We start from the raw sequence: 14,652 nt of genomic DNA, 5'->3' as shown, positions 1-14,652 counted from the left end.
GGAAAAAAAAAGAAAAAGTTACTTAGATAATAATCTCAGGTTTAGTTTATAACCTCTGAGGTTTTTTAAAATTATTTTTTTTTTAGTTTAAACAGGATTTAATCTGGTTTCAAAGCTCCAACTTCTTTGCATCGAAATAAATGATTATGATTAAGTTTGGAAATGTTGTTTTCGTGTCTAGTAACTTTAGTCTCAAGAAATAGGTATTTGCTAATGAGCTATTTTTATATTTAGGCATTACATCTTAGGCAGAGCTGAAAAATATTTCTTCCTGCCTCAAAGCATCTTTTTGGCAGTAACCTGGGGGCAAGATAGTAGAATCATGGAATAATACAGACTGGAGGGGAGCTCATAGGTCAGCTATTCCAAATGCCTGCTCCAGGAGGGTCCAATTAGATCACCTTGCTTACGAACTTGTCTTTGAAAAAGTTACCAGCAATGGCTAAGCGATGCACTTATTTCTGTCTCATTTCAAAGAGAAAGGCAGATGAGCTTGCTTACTTGGGGGAAAAGCGATTTGCAGAATATAGCGATAAATATTGTCCTATATGAAAAAATATATATTCTGTTTGGTACTAGTCTGAGGAATGGTCTAGTCTGCCCTCAAAATTTAATTATATATTAATTGTATTTTCAGTTATGTATTTTACAGTGTACTAAATTCTCATGGATTTGTATTTGCAGTTTCCTGAATGTGGCTTCTATGGAATGTATGACAAAATTCTGCTCTTCCGCCATGACCCTACCTCTGAAAACATTCTCCAGTTGGTGAAATCAGCTGCAGATATCCAAGAAGGAGACCTGGTTGAAGTTGTCTTGTCAGGTAACTATAAAACAATGAAAATTACTGCCGTGCTCTTGCAATCAAACAGTATTTTGTCCCGGTTAGGATTCAAGAAAAAAGGAATTTTGTTTGTATGGACTTTCACTTGCACTGGGTCAGGATCCTTCTCAGATGTATACTGAGTACACACTGCAGTGTATACTTTTTAACAACCTTATTTTGTCCATGTTACGAGTTCAGCAATAGGTTAAAATTAATAAGCAATTTGAAATGTCTGTATTCTATATTTTTAAAGGAAAAAAATCATCCTGTGTGGTAGCACAACCGTTTTCAAAGGAGCATAAAACCAAAATGTAATAAATAACAACAAATTACAATAGATATTTTAACATTTACTTAATTAACAGTGTAGCTTGAAAATTAGAATTGGTCTTCATATATCTTGCATGCAGTATCAACAGTTTAATAATTGAATAGAGCGTACATTTTTCTATTAGTTGATGCAGTCAGTTCATATTTACCTGTGGAGGAGTTGTCAAGACTGTTCTTGCTAACAGTGACCTGACTCCTTTTAAAGTAAGGATTTTTAGCTTTTTACCTTATATGAAGTGCCATGAAAATGTCCACTGGAAATAGAGTAACTGCTTTTTCAAAGCCCTACAATAACAGTGCCTGCCAGGGCTGCTCTGACTCCTTACATGATTTATTTTTAAAATTAGGAAAGGAATGGAAGAGGAGAATTTAAATTCTAGGTGGAGAAGCAAATAAAATTCTAGAAATACGTATTATTTATTGATGGCTGTCCAAGAGGAGTGATGGATGCTTCTTGTACGGGACTATTTATTGACTGTGTGACAGGTATAAATGATGGTATGGAAGGTGAAAAGGTGTAACAAAAGAAAACAACTATTTAGGACCTAGGAAAATGAAAAGTCAGAGGAGACAAGTTGATAAATACATACAAAGCCAGAGAATGACAGGTGACTAGCAGATGATGATAATGTAAGAAGAGATGTAGTATTAGTGAATCATGAGGTGAAAGGCCAAGCTTTGGAGGCAATGAAATGACAAATGGATTTAAGGAACATGTTTGTCCAGCAGAGTGACCATAAAGAGTGGATTATTCTAATTGAAATAGGAAATAAGCACAAATTACGTGACTGGAATGTAGAGGAAGTCTGGGGATGCCATTAGGTGTCAACAGGACTTGTCAAAAGCTTAGATGTAAGAAAGGATAAGGTATGTGATTAGGAATGGCACAGAGTTTACAAGGGTATGTATTAGAGTGAATGCTGGAACTGTAAAGATGTGAAGGTGTTACTTGATAAATAGAACTTGCAAGATGGCTGAAGGACTTTATTTTTGCAGGTGGAACATGCAGTTAGAGCATCTGGAAAAACATTTAAACCAGGGAGACTCATATGTCATATAAATGTAAAAATTGAATCTGTAGAAGAGTGTAGGATTAGTGAAGAGAAAACCAAAGTCCTAACGGATACTGAAAAGAGTGGGGGCAAGAGTTAGGTCCCATAATCTAAGCCAATAGAGCTTTTAAATATAGTTTGCTTGTGTAGGACTCTATTCCATACTCTTTGATTAGAATAGGAAGAAGTACAATAAGAAATAATGGAAGTCATTCCTATAAGTCATCATTCATCTTTTCCATATCAGGAAACAAATTTTTCCCTTTTGAAAAGATACCAGTAATCTCTATCTTATATTTCCCACAGAAAATAATCACTCCAGTAAATCAGGTGCAGTGGAAAAAAAACAGCAAGGAATATAGTGCTTTATTTGATGTATTGTTTATATGCTTTTGCAATGGAGACGACATATGTTCCAGTTTGCCAAAATTAAGCAAGTAGCTATTTAAATCTTCAAGAGCAGCACTTTATGCAGTACTTACAAGTGATAAAGGAGAACTATACTGTTTAAGAGCATCAGGGAATTTATGGTTTTGTTTTTTAGGTGAAGGGTCCCTCCACAAAATGGTCAAGCATAAGTAACTCTGCAATATTTAGAGGAAGGCTGTTAAACCCATGTGAAAGTGTGGGTGGTACCTACAATTGCCCAGGATCTGTATATTTTTTTTTCCTCTCACCCTCCAGCTTAGAGTATACATTGCTGGCTGAAGACCTGGAATTTTTAATATCACAAAGTACTGTTGTACTGTGTTCTAGTAACCAAATTTTTCCTAAAGGTGAATCCCCAAAGTGCCCTATTATACATTCCTTCCTAATAATTCTGTTATACAGTTGTTGACAGTATTGATCAGCTGTGTCATTTTACCTGGTTTTATTTATGATGAACTCATGAAAGAAATTCATCTTTGTTTATTACCTTCTTGTTATTGATTTATGTCATTTCTGTGATGGACTATTTCCCTTTTGCAGTTCACTGACTGTATCAACTATATCAAAAGTTGTGCAACTTGTAGCAGTGTGTCATGATGGGTGAAAAAAAAAGAAAAAAAGAAAACAGACAATTTAGAAGATCCAAATCTTTTAGAAGGTCATTGTGATGGAGGAAATTCATAGATAAAGAAAACTGTTGTATCTTGAAGAAAATTACAATGCAAAACGCATGTGTAAGAATATGACGTATTAAGAACTAAGTATAACTTTGCATACTGTTTCATAGTTTTACAGGAAATAGGATGTGATCATACCTGCATAGTCATAGAATTTCTGAGTCTTTAATTCTTGATTTCGTTAACTTGTTTTCACTGAAAGCAATTAGTTCTAATCCTTGAGAATAATTCTTACTTCAGTTTTATCATGCTATTAGCAGTAGTTAGTAATAGAACTAGTTTCTTTCTGACTCTTTTGTTTCGTTTGTTTTTTGGGTTTTTTTTGTGTCCTGTCATCCCCCCCTCCCCTTCCCCGCACCCCCCAGCATATCTAAAACTAATTTTGGAAAATATAAGAGAGAATTGTTACTCTCTTTGACCAACCACCAGTCCAGTGCTAAAAGCTGTTTCACATGTTATTTTGAGAGTGCCTAATTTATGTAATCCTAACTACATCCATCACTCATGTCCTCACTAAAATCAAGTGGCTTTTTTTACTTACAAGTCAGGGTTGAGGAATCTTAAGACTCCTCCGGCAAGGTATACTGGTTTCTTAATTCCATATGGGCCAAAGACTATGATTTTGTTTCCATGTTTTTTTGAACAACTGAAGTAATCATTTTTCTCCTCTCTGCCAAAAGATTTGAAAGTCTTCATTGGGCTTTTCCTTCCTTAGTGATGAAAAATTGTCATCTAGTTCTTATGCAAGTAAATGTGTATTTATAGTATTTTATATTAGCAAAGCTGACAAAGTATTCTTTTTGAAAGCACTTATTTTTAAACTGGCTTCAGAGGCAATACATTTAGAACAGTACAGAGTACTTAAAAAAATTATGCACGAAGTAATGATACTGCTGTCAAATAATCAAGTTTGCAGGATGGTCATCCAATGTGTTTGATGGTGCATACCAAAACCATACTTTGACCCTGTGCAAAAGGTGGCAAATTATTTATTTTTAGATTATGATTTAGATTAGATTATTATTTAGATTAAGGCCATGTCTCTTTTGGACTGGGGAGGCCAGAGCTGGACACAGTACAGAAATGGATGCTGCACAGTACCTAAGAGTGGTCGTGCAATGACATTGGTCAGCACTTATGGGTGCAACCTATCAGGCCCCATGGATTTATGTACGTCCAGTTTGCTTAAATGCTCCTTAGAATGATTCTCCTCTGCTGAGTGTAAATCTTGCTGCAGACTTCCTATCAGGTCTGTCAGGGATCTGAGATTCCTGAAGGCTGCTCTTGACAGTAAAGACTGAGGCAGAGAAGGCGTTGACTGCCTTGGCCTTTTCACTGGCTTTTGTCACCAGGTTGCCTGTCCCATTCAGCAATGGGAACACATTTTCCCTTGTCTTCCTTTCGCTGCGTTAGTTAAGAAAGTGAAGCTTAGTGTTCTTTTATATTTAATCGAATTTCTCTCTTAATCTTGTGGAAATTGTTATAGCACAATATGGTGAAATGGGACTGAAAAGAGATTACAAGCATGCACCTTAGGTGCTTTAAGTGGGTCTGTGTTGTAACACATTCAGGCTAGAAATGAGGAGGCATTTCTTCACAGAAGGAGTTGTGAGGCATTGGAATGGACTCTCCAGGGAGGTGGTGGAGTCACGATGTCTGGAGGTCTTCAAGAAAAGACTAGGCATGGCACTTAGTGCCATGGTCTAGCTGACATGGTGGTGTTAGGGCAAAGGTTGGACTTGATGATACCAGACGTCTCTTCCAACCAAATCGATTGTGTGATTCTGTATAAATATTAGTTCTCCTTTTTCATTGTTCTTCACCTTCTCTTTTCTCTCCCTTTGCCAGAGTTCTTATGTGAGTCTGCTCTTGAACTGTTCTGCTTTAGTGGGCATGCCCACATGAGTAAGAAAGCTGATTTATGTAGGGTATTAGTTATGTCTTTCACTCCTGGTATGTTTTAAGAAACAAAACTGTGAAAGAGAATTAATATCCTTTAACAACCGTTCTTTAGCATTTTCATTCCAAAAGTTCTTTTTGTAACAGTGATTTCAGTTAATCTTTATCAAGCCATTGTATCACCACAGATCATCAAAATATAGCTCTAGGTCCTCTGGCTACTAGTGACTTAATGTTCCCAGTCTTTTTGTTGCAAATAAAGACACTTCTTGACAAGAAGGGCTGAGGGGTTTTTTTGAAGTTACTTGTATCACTTTTTAGATTCTTTAACTTTGTACCTGCCACTGTACCAATGATCCTTCAGGATTTTCTGAACATCACTGTATAGAATCTTCTACGGGTTATTAGAACTTTGTATAAAAATGATATTTTTTGCATGACCTAAACAAATGCCAAGGATTTTACAGCAGGTAGCAGTTTATAAATACTAGAAAGACCATTCAGATAGAATGGACTAAAGCAGTCAGGAAACAATATTTAAATTATTTCATTTTCTTGCCCCCAAACTATTTTAATATTTTAATATCAGATTAAATAAGTATTTAATAGCAGATGTGTCAATCTAAGAGGAAATATTTTCATTTAAAATGTATACACTTTAAATACTGATAACGCATATAAGAAATTATTACAGTAATACGTGCAATCAGAAAATTTTCTTTTCTCTTACGTTCTGACCTTTAGATCCTCAAGAAAAGCATAATGCATTTTTGAACACTATTCTGTAAATCTAAATAGGTGTTTATTTTCAGATACACTGTATTTTCTAGCAGGTAAGATTTAACGTTCTTACATAATACAAGCAAAACTCCAAAGAAGATTGTAGGAGTTTTAAGATTTTGTTATTTCAAGCAATGAATACATTAAAAGATTATCCAAATTTGAGCTTTGAAGGCAAAGAGTTCTATCGCTTATTACTTTACTAAGGTACTGGGAAAGAAAATGTGAGATGTCACAACTCCTGTTATAGACTAATAAACTTTATCGACAAATCTTCTTCCCTCTTTTTTTCCAAAAATGACAAGTGTTCTTCTGGTATTACTTTGATAATCCAAAAATTATATGGAGCTTCATGGAGGACTGCTGCTTAAGTATCTAGTTCATGTAGTTCTGGATTTGAGGACTTTTTGTCCCTCTCCAATTACAATGGTATGAATTCAGCAAGAAATATCAATCATTTCATTCCCCATACCTCTTCGTGCAACTTGTCTTTGTAGATGACGCACACATAAAAACCAAAACCAAACAAAAACAATTGTTACCCACCTAGTTATGTAAAGAGATCTTATTATGAAACCTTGAAAACAACATGAGGAGGAGGAGTTGAGACCATTCAGTCATCAGCTGGTGATATCTCCAGGAGTTTAACAGCTGAAACCCAAGAAAAGAGGTGGGTCAGTTTTTTGCACTTTTTCAGTTGCATTGTCATACCAGATTCCTCAGTGTGATTTCCTGAAGCTGGAATCCCAGCTGTCATCAACTTGCATCTGCTTTCAGTCTTCCTCCTGTCCTACTGCAGGGGTTTCCTGTGAAGAGTAATTGCCAAGACATGTTTTCTCTATCGATGTGCTGTAATACCAGCTCCTTAACACTACAGGAAGAGTAAGTAAAAGATCAGCCATGCACTACCTATTCCAGTATTATAGAATTGGGAATAGTTTTCTCCTCCAATTTCACATGAACTTTAACATTACAGAAAATGCTGGATTTAGTTAGACTAATCTGCTAAACAGTTCAGTGTTTTTCGGTAGACGGCACTGTGCTCAGAAGACTACCTTTCTCTCTAAATGCAAAGGACAGCAAATGAAACTTGTACTATGTCATGGTCTGACTGATGATTACTTTATTACAAATGAAAGCCTTCAGCCAGATATCTCAAGTTATACAAGAAATTAAATAAATTTCCTCCATAAACACTCAAGAGCATTAGTGTCCTCCCACAGATGAGCCTTAACTAAATGCAGCAATTCATTTCTGCAATTTTAAAATTCCTGTGTCATGGAGGGGAGGAAAGTGTTTACAGTTCTGCAATGCTGGAGAAGAGAAATATAAACAGTCTGTAATGTTTGGGGAAGTATTCAAACTAATGCAGGAAGTTTTTTATTGAAATATATTCAGACATAGTTTCAAATTATTATAGATTTTGGCAATAGTGCATCACAAATTAGTTGAAAATGGGTTATCTCTACTTTTTAATTAAATAAAACAAACAAACAAAACCCACAAAAAAACAAAACAGCTACCTAAATACAGGGCCATAAGAATTTTTTTTCATGGTACTTAATTTGGATATACCTTGAAAATTTATTTTGAAGGCAGTAAAAACCCCTGTGAAAACAAGAGAGATTGGCCTTGAGCACCAGAGTGGATGATATTGAGCAATTGAGCAGTGAGAAGGACAAAAGAAATGCAATACGTGTTCAGATGCTTAGGTTGAATTGATTGAAGTGTTTTATTTCTAGCCTACAGTATAAATATCTAAACATAATATACATTCTAAAGTTCTGTAAATTCAAGGTGTATTATGGCAATTATTTTTGAATAGCATGTCTGAAAGAGGCAGTAGAACATAGTGTTACTGCTACAGCTTTGCTGCTGAAAACTCTGTGTGCTGTGGGTAAACATTCCCTGAGGCACTGACATCTGATGTCAAAAGCCATACTGATCCACTGCATTCATTTTTTATTGCACATGTCGATACTGGTCAGGGTAGAGAAAGCTGAATTGGCAGTCCTAGTACTATGGGGTTATACAATCAGTTCATATCCTAATATTATGCGTTTTCTAATTTTCCTTGTAGTTTACTTAATTACAAGGTCTTTTATAAAGGCTGGTCAAGGTGTGCTTAATTTTTTTTTTCTTTTTGTACTTATGTTCTTGGCAGTTTAAGGAATAATAAATATGATCATTCTCTGGTTTAGACTTTATATTACAGGTTCTTGAAAGATATGAAAATTTATCTAGAAACATTTATAGTTGAGAGAAGTTGCTCATTATTGGTGAAGCACTTTGGTCCGTTTTAGGGAAGAAAATTGTACCTGCGGATGTCATACAATATAACTGAAGTAGTTCGTGGTAGAGCTAGAGGTTTCTGGTGAAGCACAAGAAATTTAATCCACTTAGAATGCAGCACCTGCTGTGCTTTTATATTCATAATGAACATTATTACTTTCATTTTGCATTGGTGCATTATGCAGTAGGATTTTAACAGAGTGTAAGAATTGCATAACTCACTGAACAAATGTGTGTCTGTGTGCTGACTGCTCTAGAGAAGATAAGCACAGGCTATTGCAGTCAGCCAGAGGAATTGTTGTTCAGTGCCAATATGGATTCTGGCATTTTGGAAGTGGAAGGTTGGGCATTATTATGAGAGTGGAAGCAAAAGTGTATATTGAGTTACAGATTTAGTCAACTGCGCATTGAAAGAGGAAAATGGGACTTTCATTATAAGCATTAGTAGCCCGCATAAGTACAATTTTATTTTTACCTCTCATACTGTTTTATTCCTTTTAATTTTATGTATTTTTAAAATATCTGTTTTAACACTTTATTTCAGTTGGCTATATGGGATTCTGATAGTGTTTGTAGGAGATATGGGGACAGTTCGGGAATGTATTAAAACCACAGATTTGTATGTTGAGCCCAGTTGGTTTATTAGGCTGCACTCCTGGGCATTCTTTGAAGAGTATCACTAATACCATTCTGTTAGTAAAGTATTGCTTGCCACATTACTGTTTTCTTAGCTGTGCATTTTCTATTTCATTTCTTCTTCAAAATGTTAGAAAAGTGCATCTGGTCTCCTGATGTACAAAAGAGGAAAAGTCCCTTACTAGTGCTGTGGAAATCTACACTAATGCATTCATTGAATCTGACATTTACTTACTTAAATTGCATTTCAGACTGAAAAAGGATCTGAATCTTTGGAGGAAGGTGTATTTGTAGGAAGGGTTCCTTTTGATTAGAATACTCTCAAAAATTAGTAGGTGGCCCAAACCAGGAAGCAAGGTACAGAAGCTGCAATCAAAGTTACGATCAGTGGTGACTGTAAATGAGTAGTCAGTCATTCATAAACACTGAAAGGAAGAGAAACCAAAAGTTGCACGTTTGTAGGTCTCTCCCTCTAAAATACAGTCCTACTGTTTGCTCAGAAAAGGAAGTAAACTTATGTATGGTGAGCTGAAGTTGAAAAGTGTTCTTCAGTCTTGATATGATTAAGTACTATTTGCTACAAGCTTCAGCTGGATCCATGAAAAGGTAACTTTCACGTTCCACTCATTAATGGAATGGATTATGCTTGCTCTGATAAACTGGCTTCTTTAAACTTAACGCCTAGTTTTTGAAGCTGTTTGGTATTCTTTTGACTAGCCTTTAAAGATTATTTATTTCAACTGCCATTTGTTAACACCAATAAAGAGTTATTAATGATCGAGAGGTACAGTCCTTCATACCCTTTCTTTCTGGAGAAGTTAAATAGTTAAGTTTTTACATTAAGTTATTACATGAGATACGGATTGTAGATGAGTTAACATCTTTCTAAAATGAAAGTTGCATTAAGTTATTATTTCAAGCTGTCTGTAGATGCAGCTACCACCACTTCATATGTGTGTTAGTGACCTTTTTTGAATGAAGTATATTTGCCTTTTTTCCCTTAAATGGAAGCACAGACTCTATAGAGCAAGCTGACAAATGAGAGTTACTGTGGCTCTGTAATTCTATACTCTGACTCTTTGAGTTCTGTTTTTCAAGGCCTTCAAGGAAATAATTGCTTTAGATGCCTTCAGACTTTGGTCTTGCCAGCATAGTTTATGTCCTATACTATACTTTGTTCATGGGAGTTTCTTAAAAACTGCTGTGTAAATTTGCCAAGCCTTCTAATGTTATATAGAGGAGAGAAAAAAAAATTTACAGTTTTAATATGAGTTTGCTTATAAAAATTCTATCTATTTTTACTGGGTCAAAATTTCATTGAGAAGTAAGAGATCTTTGCCAGCCGCTGGAAAGCAGACAATGAAATGTTAGCATCTTGTGCAAATTAGTGGAATGTACTTCATCTGCTTGCTGTGAGCAATTGAGCACAACTTGGCAGGATTCCTGAAGCAAGAAAGTCAAATAGCAGCTATTTTCTGTTCCCTTGCTGAGCTGATGAAGGCAGGAATTGATCCACTGCTTTTGTTACGAAGCTGTTTCTGTTTTAATGTCACATAGATGGTACACCATCTGATCAGTAGATATGGACATTGTATTTGGATTCAGTACAGTTTATACTGTCTTGTATATGATAAAATATATTGAACTGGATAAAAGCTATGGATAACTATGCAATTATAGTAAAGGCCATATATCAACTGAATTGTAGTGTTAGTCCAATTGCCAGCTGCTTGAGATAAACATTCTAGTGTTACATATTTGAACGTCATTTTATATTATTTATATAGTTGGTCGTAGTTTGTGACTTTGCTTTGTTGTGATTGAAAAGCATCATTCTCTTGGTGTCTTCATGGCTACGTTAATGTCCTCTTTTTTCTTGTATCTTTGAGAAATACAGCTTTCTTTTCTCTGTTCTGTCCAAGATGATATCTTTTAAAATTATTCTTCCTGTATGTGCTTTGAATTTGTCTCTAGCTGTCATTTTTTTCTTATTTCTGTAAAGGTAAGGCTCACTACTGATTAGGTTAAAGTAGATTGATTTTGTATCCCTCACTATTCATTAGCCTACATCATTCTTGGATCATGAATTTCAGGTAGATGATGTTGTGTTTGAAGTTCTTAGGACTAAAAGATTCTTTCCTTTGTTTATGTTTTTGCCTTATTGTCTTTTCTTCACCTCATAAGTGTTATAATTGTTACCTTCTGGATACAGACTTCAAGATTCGTAGTTTTTCTGCACCAGTAGAATCTTTCTGAACTACCCCTCCCATCTTGCCTGACCATTCTTTTGTTTTGACTGCAGGAGGATTATGTAAAAATAGGATGAAAAAAAGTAGATACTCTATCAACATCCCTTCCTTATATTCTCTGGCTGCATCATGAACAGTAAAATGATACACAACAGGCAAATGTTAGTAGGGAAGCAATGTGTCAACTTTGCTTCTAGTGCTCTTGCAGAAATACAGGCCATGCTAGTTATTCTGCCTTTGGTCTTTCTGTATGTTTTTAGTATGTAATGATTATTTCAGCAGCAGAAAATCTGAAATAATTGCAAGATTTTGTGAACGTGGATTGCAAGAAAGCAAGTAGTGTATTTTTTCACAGGAACAAAATTACCTTTACGTTTTTAAGTAAGCTTTTGAACTCTAATATTTCTCACTCATGTCAAGATTTTAACTGTCATTTTAAAGCTTGATTGGTTGGTAATCATAAACAACGTCATTATGTATTTATAAAAATTAAACTAAATGTTGGAAAAAATACTATCGGTAGGGAAGATGGATTTTCCTTGAGAGAAGCTACACAAATTCCTGTGTCAGGACAGGACCTTTTTATGGGAGGCCACTGTTCCACTGCAAGCTAATAGATCAGACATCCTACATTGCACACTTTTAATTGTCCAATTTTTGGAGATAATACATTTTCAATTTGTCTGCTGTTTAATGAAAGTATCAAGTTTTCTGTTCAGCTGAGGTAGCGTACTTGGTTTTCCAGAAGTCATACACTTTATTTTCCAAAGGCTCATAAAGAAACTATACTTTCATGAAAGAAGAGGATAGATGCTCAAATGGATAAATAACTATTTATGACTTAGGAAACAAAGGGTAGAAATACATGCTGTTTTCACAGTGGAAGCAGGTCACTAACAGAGGTTATTAGGTCTGTGCTGTTAAGTATGCTCATAAATGATCTGGGAAGCATGACTAGTAACATGTCAGTGTCACCACGGATGAAGTTCAGTATAGACCAGTATAAAATGTCAGGGGAATTTATTGATTTTTATCTGTGTTAACAAGGGGCTCTGAGTTAGCTGATACTACCAAAAATTGAGAAGTTCAAGTTATAATATGAAAATGTCATCTTAGTGCTCAGTACCAGTCAAGAAAATCAAATACAAGTCTTGGAATTCTTAGGAAAGGAGTAGAGACAAAACTGAAAATGCTTGTAATGTCACTGCCCTTGTGTCATCTGTCTTTGTCATCTCCTCTCTGCTTCAGAGAATGCTTTTGCAACAAAGCATGGGCATCTGAGATGGTGGTCTGGGAAAATACCACCAGATGCTGATGCTGCTTTGGGAACTCCTCTTTGAAAGGCAGACCTCCAGGCTTAGTAGATTTTGGTCTGATCCAGTCATTCTTATGTTTTTGTATTCTTATCACAAGAGTTCACTGAAAAGAAACATTTTTGAAGTTACATCAGTTTAACAGGGGTAACCTCAATGCCTGTGAATTTTCTGTATTGTTATGATTAAGGTACAATAAGCAATTACATGATTTTTAAGTGTTATGCATCAATAAGCTGTATAGTCAGCTTTCCAAGAAAGGTGGGATTGAAGTTGATTATACTTTGTTAGTTACATGGATTGCAGTTAATGCATTAAAAAAATGCCTATCAGCTTTTAAAGTAGATCTAATTAATTCTTGATGTTCATTTTATGTTATATATGTTTTATACATATATGTTAAAACCTCTGAACTTAAAATTTACTTTCCTTAAAATATCTTATTCTCACTTGGGTGAGGCAATTCTTTTTTTCCTTCATTATTCATTTTTATTCAGTTTTCTTAATATGATGCACATCACGTTTACCTTTCTTTAAAAGGTTTTAGATGTCTTAAACTCAGTCAAAATGATGATAACTCTTTTAGTAACAGTAGCTCAATAGATCATTCAAGTATTATACTTCAGCAGCCCCCACTTCAGCTGATCCTTTCTCAAAAGACTTGAGGTGATGAATGAAACTTGGGGTCTGTGGTACATTGACCTATATTTCAATGGATATTTCTATGCTTATTTGGACTTTTAATGTGATGGTATCATATGATTAGCATTCTGAATCAATAGGAAATGCTTATAATTAAAAAGACATTGACGGAGAAGACAAAAGTGCATGTTAATACAAAACATATTTCCATCAAAGGATTAATCAATTCTGTTTACTGTTTTGCAAATTTATTCAATCTATTTAGTCTTTCCTTACTCTGTGGTGTGTGAAACTTGGACATGGCTATAAATTATTTCACAGGATTTATCTTTAACAGCACTTGAGCTTTTCTTAAAGGTAGAGTGGCAAAGTGCTATAGATTAGCAGTCTCCAAGTTTTTTTTACTGTGCACCCCATCACTAAAAATTTTTGAGCATACACCCCCCATGTATGTATGTTTATTTAGTTATAACTTACATGTGTTGCTGAAGTTCTTAATATTTTCTTGCTGCACCCTAATGGATTGTCTTGTGCACACCCAGAGGTGTATACACCTCACTTTAAGTGAACCTATAGAAGTGGTCTCCAAAGTTGTATATTGGAAAAGAAATAATTCATCTTTTTTAAAAAATCAAATTGTCTTTTATGAGTATGTAAGAAAACGTAAATTTTCTTTCTCCTTTTCTCAGTTCTTCATATTCTTTCAGTTGTTTCTGCTACTAACACAGATTCTAATCATAAAACTGCCAAAATTTGAAAACTTCTCTTTTCCTCACCAGACTCCATCCCCTTCCATGAAATAACTACCTCTCACACTTCATTTTCACTAGCTACAACATATAATGAGGAACAAGCCTTGCTTAGGCTAAGCAGAAAACTGCGATTCATCATCTAGGTTTTTATTTGATACATTAGTTTCACAGTTTCTTTGACCAATGCATGCTTGACCGAACATTTGTATCAATGTATTTATTAAATGATAGTAGTGAGTCTTGAATGGAGAGTAGCTGTAAATGATTCAGAGGAGCATAATGAAAAATGAAAGGTAACCCACTTGGAATATTTGCCTATCAGACGAGTTGTGTTGTTAACCTGTCAACAGTGTATTCTGCACTGCTTAGACATATGTCAGGAAAAAAAAAAAAATCTACTCTTTGGAGAATCTGTCTGCTTTATCAGTCTCTCTGAATTCATGGTCTCAATAACTCATTGCTCCAGGAGGTTTCAGATTAAATATGGCTTATGTAAAAATTTTGTCTTTCAATATCACTATTAAACTCATCAAATCTATTTTCATTGACTGACTAAATCTACTTTCATTGACTGAATACTGGTTTGATGTTTTGAAAGAGCAAATAGCAATACACAGTCTTACGGTTATTTCCAATAAGTGATGTTTGCAACCATCTGTGGTAAGATACACATCATTTAGGAAGTGCTCGAGGTTTGTAGCTAAAGCAGGTTTGAGAACAAACAAGCAAATGTCCTTCCCTTGGGAAGTATAACAATTTGAAACGGAAACTGAGG

At 35.1% G+C, this 14,652-nt stretch overlaps 1 protein-coding gene across 1 annotated transcript in view; it reads left to right on the top strand.

Moving 5' to 3' along the window:
* The first annotated feature begins 419 nt into the window (after positions 1–419).
* LOC104155384 (serine/threonine-protein kinase D1-like) overlaps positions 420–14,652 on the top strand; it is a 56,947-nt gene continuing 42,714 nt past the window's right edge. Inside the window, 2 exon segments of the mRNA XM_009709584.1 lie at positions 420–428; positions 685–823. Of these exon segments, the coding sequence (XP_009707886.1) occupies positions 709–823 (115 nt within the window). The 5' untranslated portion in view covers positions 420–428; positions 685–708.

Source organism: Cariama cristata, unplaced genomic scaffold (assembly GCF_000690535.1).
Source record: "Cariama cristata isolate BGI_N322 unplaced genomic scaffold, ASM69053v1 scaffold27091, whole genome shotgun sequence".
Taxonomy (NCBI): domain Eukaryota; kingdom Metazoa; phylum Chordata; class Aves; order Cariamiformes; family Cariamidae; genus Cariama; species Cariama cristata.
The sequence above is the reverse complement of the archived record's forward strand: the minus strand, read 5'-3'. Positions and strand labels throughout refer to the sequence as shown.